The sequence below is a fragment of the Cenococcum geophilum genome, assembly GCF_001692895.1.
Source record: "Cenococcum geophilum 1.58 unplaced genomic scaffold K441scaffold_2, whole genome shotgun sequence".
NCBI lineage: Eukaryota > Fungi > Ascomycota > Dothideomycetes > Gloniales > Gloniaceae > Cenococcum > Cenococcum geophilum.
This window is the reverse complement of record NW_027137560.1, coordinates 1,930,285-1,937,178: the sequence shown is the minus strand read 5'-3', so window position 1 is coordinate 1,937,178 and position 6,894 is coordinate 1,930,285. Positions and strand designations below refer to the sequence as shown.

General features: G+C 30.8%; 1 protein-coding gene across 1 annotated transcript; it reads right to left on the bottom strand.

Moving 5' to 3' along the window:
• Positions 1 to 313: 313 nt before the first annotated feature.
• Positions 314 to 934, bottom strand: K441DRAFT_534486 (uncharacterized protein; the record flags this gene model as incomplete). Its single annotated transcript, XM_067642329.1, has 2 exons — positions 314 to 388; positions 797 to 934. Coding segments are annotated over 2 exons (213 nt in total), but the record flags the coding sequence as incomplete, so codon positions are not given.
• Positions 935 to 6,894: the final 5,960 nt, after the last annotated feature.

Sequence of the window (6,894 nt, the reverse complement as noted above, 5' to 3'; positions counted from 1 at the left end):
TACGCCCCTATAACTTAATAGTAATATAAAATTGGGAAGTAGCTAGTATAAAGATAAATAGGGAGAGGATAATATTGGAGTCCGCAATAACAGTTTGCTTAGCATAAGGAAGTTAACCATAGCCTTTAATCTTTCTTAGTAACTAGTCTTCTAATTTATAGGAAAGTTAAGTATATATAATATTAAAGCCTACATTATTATCCTTTCTAAGTAGTAGCTGAACTACTAGCTTATATATCTTGTCTATAAACCCTACTAGTCACGTGTTTAATAAATACATTTCTTTTATTTTATACTAGCCCTCCACTGCCCACTACAACGGCATTTTACCATACTTATCTTTAGATTTTGCGTTAACGCTGTCTTTAAGCAATAGCTCTACTACAGTCTTACATGCCTATTAAGCAGCCCATAAGAGTGGTGTTTAACCGTTACTATCCTTAGAGTTAAAGTTAACGCCTTTTTACGCAAGCAGTAGCTTTATTATCCCCTCTTATCCACTTTCTACAGCCTATAAGAGCGGAGTCCGATCTTTAATATCGGTAGAGTTTAGGCTAATGCCGTCCTTTATTAGCAGTAGCTCTACTATTACCTTATACCCGCGCTCCGCAGCTACTAATAGCGGTATTTAATTATGGAAGCCCTTAGGGTTTAGGCTAATACCATCCTACGCTAGCAGTAGCTTTACTACCCCCTTATACCCGTTTATCGCGGCCTATAACAGCAGTATATCTCTAAGAGTGCTCTTAGGATCTAGATTAACGTTATCCCACGTAAGTAGTAGCTCTACTACTACCTCACTTCTATATTTTATAGCTAATAACAGTAATATAGCCCCAAATTTATCCTTAGAGTTTGGATTAATGTCATCCCGTATAAGAAGTAGTTTTACTACTGCCTTATAACCGTTACTTGTAGCTAATAACAGCGGCGTCCAATTAAAATTGTCTATTACTTAGATATTAGCTCCTGCTTCTAGTAAAATATAAAACTCCGCTTCTTATCTATATTCTATAGCCCGTAATAACGCTAAACTTTTAGAGCGCTATAGTAATTTAGTTATTAATAAAAGCAGTAGTATTTTTAGATAAAGAGAGACATATATATTAGCTTTATACTAGTAGGATTTAAATAAGTAATAGAAATCCGGTAGTAGAAGGCTTACTATCTAAGTAGCCGGCTATATAGTAATATTAAAGTATATTTTAAGGATATAAGGCCAGTGACTTAACCTAGCGAATATAAGGTAGATTACCCTTTACCATAAAAGGATTTAAAATTTGTCTATAGAAGAAGAGGTAGTATAAAAGGTATTTATTCTGTTGGACCATTATTACTTATTTTTGCTAAACATTAAATATAAAAAGTTATTTTAAAGTTAGGATTTGGGATTCGGGAAACTAAAAACAGAAATCTAGAATTAAGAACTAAGAAATAGGAAAATAAAAAGGATTTTTTTAGTGGGAGGGCCTATCTAATAAGTTTACGTAATATTATATATATATAATACCACGCTTAAGCTATAGAAGGGCCTAATAGCAAAGAGATATAAATAAAGACCGCTTAAATGTTAATATCTAATTTATTAAAGAGAGTAATATATTATAAACGCTATTAGGGAGATAGAGATTACTAGTATAAAGTTATAAAGCTTAACATTTAATAAATATCTAAATTTTAAGAGAGTATATTAGGATTTACTAAAAAGCAAGTCTAATTATATCCCTTAAAAACTATTACTAGTCTGCCCTAGTAGGTTTTTAGCCTATCTTATTATATCCTTAAGAGCTTTAAGCTAAACGTCCTAGGCATTTCTTAGTATTTTAAGCTTCTTTACTATTCCCTTCTTAACCTCCTTACACTCTCTCCCTATGGTGTCCTTTAGTATAGTAATCTGCTTTTCCGTCCCCTTTTTAAGTTTGTTATACTAGTTTTACGCAGTATCCTTTAGTATAGTTACCTGCTTTACTATCCTATCCTTAATTTTAGCTACCTATTTCTCTAACAAAATTTAAACTAGATTAATTATTTACTCCGCCGTACTTATTATATAACTTTAAAGTAGGGGAGGTAAAGGTAGAGGTACGGTAAGGTTAGTTTAGCGGCCTTTTTTACACTTTCCTCCCTAGTTCTAGGTAGTTAATAAATTTTTAGCGTCTTAAGTAGTCTTTAATATATATAATATTCTTATTAGGCTCTTCTATAAAAATAATATCCTAAATATTTCTTTTAGCTTTTATAGATTAGAATATACATTATAGAAGTTATACTTACTTTCTTACCTTTTCCTCTATATTTAATTCCTTCTCTTACTATATCTTAAGTAGTATAACTAAGGAAGGTTGGCCTCCCTCTATAGGTATATTAGAGGTTAGTATACAATTAATTAAACTAGGGCCTAAATTGGGAGTATATATCGCCTTTAGTTATTCTAAATTAGATTTACTAGTGGCTTCTTATTATTATATAGGCATTATAGTTATTAGAGAGTTTTCTGCGCTATATACTAGGGTTAGTATTTATCAAGCTGGGTAAGAGGCTAAATAAGAAGTGTCTGGCGGTTAAGAGGTAGGAAAATGGCTATTTATACGTAGCGGAAGGCTAGAAGATAGCTAGGTAAGGTAGTACTTAAGGCGTAGGCTGCTAAATGTAGTATATAACTAGCTAACGCCACTTATTCCATATTTATAACGATATTAACGTAATACTTAGGGTTTAGGGCTTGTATGTATATGTAATAGAAGCCACCACCTGCCTTATAGTATAAGAAGGCTAAGTTATACTAATTAGGATTTATAGGGATTCTACAGCCCTAGCTATATCCAAATAATATATATATAATTTTAAAGAGTGACTATTCTAGTAACTATTTATTCGTTATATTACGCTTTATTTTTTTTCTATATAGTTCTCCTAATCTCCCTATTATTTTTCCTACCTAATCCTATATTAATCCTTTTCCCTTTAAATCTTAAGCTCTTTGTAAGTCTAAATTACTCTAATATTAGTATTTCCGCTTTCCGCCTAAACATAACTCTACCTTTTTACTTTTATTAAGGTTATTATATTAATTAAAATATATATAACCTATTCTGCCCAAAAGCAAAGCTAAAATAGTTTAAAACTTTTTTAATTTTTACTAGTACGTAAGAAAATAAGAATATTGTCTTCCTAACTCTCCTATATTTTACCTTTCCTCTTAACCTAGCACGTAAAGCATTAAGTAGGGAAAAGGGAGAGATTAGGTTTTTTAAGTTTGTATCTACTATAACGGTAGTAAGTAAGATACTTTAGGGTTACTAAGATATAACCTATACCTCTAGTATCTAAATATATATTATAAAGGTGTATATAATCCCATTCCTACGGCAATTACATTAAATATAACGCCTTTTGCTCTTTAGTTATCTAGGAATTTATCTTTAGCTTCTTGCTATAGCAAACTTTGCTAATAATAAGGCCCTCGCGTTGCGTTATAATACTAATGTTTATAAGCACGCTTATTAATCTTAAACGTTTCCAAAATTTGATCCTATTTATACCCGTAATTAACCATTACTTTTAGTAACTAGGTTTTAATACCCCCCTATAGTAGCTTATAGAAGTATTTTTAGAAGTCTTAGTATAATGGATATTAGGAAGGGCGGGTAATACGGACATAAGTAATACTAGGGCATTAGAATACTAAATCTGTTACCACTAATATCACTATAATAATTACCAACTATAGCGCTTAACTGGCTAGCAGAGGTGCTAAGAATATATTAGCTAATACTATTAATACTAGATTCGCTACTAGTTATAACGCTATAATTGCTAAATACTGGTAATAGCGGGGGACTGTTACTGGTAATACTGGATTAACTGTTACTTATAACGCTAAATTAACTATTACTTATAACGCTGGATTAACTATTACTGGCGGCACTAGGTTCGCGGCTAGTTATAATACTAAAATCGCTAAATACTGGTGACGGTAAAGGACTGCACTCCCTTAGACAATAATTCTGATATTTTATTACTGCTGTGCCTAGAAGCAACTTTGCATTCTTTTCCCACATATTTCCTTTTCTTTATTTATTACGTCGTATATCCCAAGCATCGTTGTAATACTACTTTCTGTATAGTTAATTGTGTAATAGGGTATCTGTAGAAGGGCTACTATTAGTAAGAGGCGAGCTAAGTAATATATGCCCGCTAGTAGGAGGTGTGCTACTATTAGAAGATCTAGTTGCGTTATACTACATTAAGCGTTAATAAAGTAATTAGTAAAGGGGCACTAGTAGTATAAACTATTAACGTATATATATTCTAAAGGCATATTAGTATGGGCTAGGCTAAACTAATTAAGTTTAATAGGAGTAAAGGGTCTAGTTTTAAAGGCGGTATATTTATAGAAGGATTATAGCTATTAGGATCGGAGCTAACTAGGTTATACTATATTAAGTATTAGTAAAGTAATTAAAAAAAAGCACTAGAGGTACAAACTTTTAATATATATTTCCTTTAAATATCTAGTATTACATAGCTAGTTGGTAGTATTAAGACTAAAAAGATAAATATTAAAATCTCTAGTAAAACGAATCTCTTAGGTGCTAGAACCGTTAGATCTAGTAAAGTAAATCTTTTAGGCGCTAAAAATATTGGATCTAGTAGAGTAAATATCTTAGGCGCTAGCATTAATGGATCTAGTAGAGTAAATCTATTAGGCGTTGGAAATGTTAGATCTAGTAGAGTAAATTTCTTAGGCGCCAGCAATAGTATTATTAGATTTAGGGAAAGTAGACTATTAATATCCATTTTTAAGGCTTTTGGTTAGTTAATTGTTAATAGTAAAAATAGATAAGGTTGGTTATAGAATATTAGGGCAGAGAAGAGAGTTATTTTATAAATATATTTACTCTAACTAATAGGGCACTATGCGGCTAAACTAGGGTAGGTATAGATTCTTATCTATTATAGGGGCACTTTAGCTTTAGATCTTCTAGGCGCATAGACTAATTTCTTTATAGTGGCGCAAGCCGACTAATTTAGGGGCGTAAGGATTTAATATAATTATATATTAAAATCTATTACTAAATACTCTACTAAATAGTATAAAAAGTAGCTACTATAAATATAAACGCTATAACCTATAGAGTTAAATTACTATATAATTTCCGGTACCTATAACAACCTAGTATTCTTTACACCCTTTCCCCTAATATATTTATGCTAGCTTAACAAAATTATTTTCGCTTTCTCCTATAGCTAAATTAAAGTAGCTATAGTATATTTAAGATTAAACTTACTTAAAGTTCAATAGTCTTAGCTATATTAAATAGCAATAGATAAAACTTATCTAAGTAGAGAAAGTCCTTTAGTAATTTAGATTTATTTTCCTTTACAATATTATAAAACAAATACCGTTCCTTTAGAGTAAAAAAGTGTATTATTCTATAACTAGTATATTCTATATTATTAACTTAGAGAAGTTCACACCAAAGTTAAAAAAAGTCGTTGGGTTAAGGTGCCCTTTAGTAGCCTTCTAAATAGAATAATCAACTAATAAATAATGTGGTATCTAGGCGAGATTCCTTAACTAAAGTGCTATAGCTAAAATCTTAGTTTAATTCGGAAGCCGGTATAATAGGTGGCCAGATATAGTAAATAAAGGAATCAATAGCCGGTGTAAATAAGCTAGAGATTAAAATAAAGCAATCTATACTAAAGAGTAAATAGCTAGTAAATAGGGCAAATTAGAGTATAGTTTAAGAGCCGCAAGGAAATAAATATAGGGAGGAAATTAGGGCAATAAGAAGGTAACTATGCATGCTTAGCATTACTGGGCGAAACTAGCTATATATTGGCTCTCTTTATACTTTATTAATATAATATATAAATCGCCATATTTAGTATATCGTTTACAATTAACTTAAGAACTATTAGATAATATAAAAGTGGAAATCAGCCCTAAGGCGGAATATAGATCCCACTAGAAGATCTATATATAGGAGGCATTAATAGCTCTATTAAACTTACGCATATATAGATAAAGAGGACTTAACAAATTAAAACCATTTACTATGGCCTATCCTATTAGTAATTCGTAACTTACGCATATATATATAAACAACTTAAATATATATTCGCAAATGACTTAAATATATATACGCAAACGACTTAAATATATATACGTAAAGAGGGCTTAATAAATTAAAACCATTTCTACCTATAGGTATAATCGGACCGCTCGCTTCTTAAAGGTTGCTATAGCCTATCTTATTAATAGGTTTTAACTTACGCACATATATATAAAGTAAAACTCGCCTTATATTCTAAGTCTAGAGTAGCCCTTTATAGTTAATTCGTGTCTATATACAGGAATTATCTCTCTCCCTAACCTAGGATGGAAGAAGTTATAGTTACCAACTAATTTTATAGTCTTATACTAACTCCTTAACTGCTTTAAATATATATAGAGATTATATACGTCGGGCGTTTTGCTTTTAGTTACTATATTCTAACTTTTTTTTACTTTACGCTTAATTTAGAGAGTACTCTTTTTAAATAGTTTGGTATCCTATTTTAGAGGGTCAGGAACAGCCTATACGTTTAACTAATTATTTTATTTATACTTTTAGGCTCCTTTAGACTAAAGACAAGGATCTATTTCTACCTCTTATTTATAATTAAAGTAAACAGAATCTACTATACTCTACTACTCTAGCTCCTTCTTCCTACTACCTAACTAAGTAGGAGGATTAATATTATACTTTAATACCTCCTAGAAGACTTTAGGAACACTATCTTCCACTAGCCCTAAATTTACTTATTTTCTTTATCTATTGTCCTAAACCAGATTACCTAACCTTAAATCTCAACCTTTAGACTTTAAACCCTTTCATACGCATA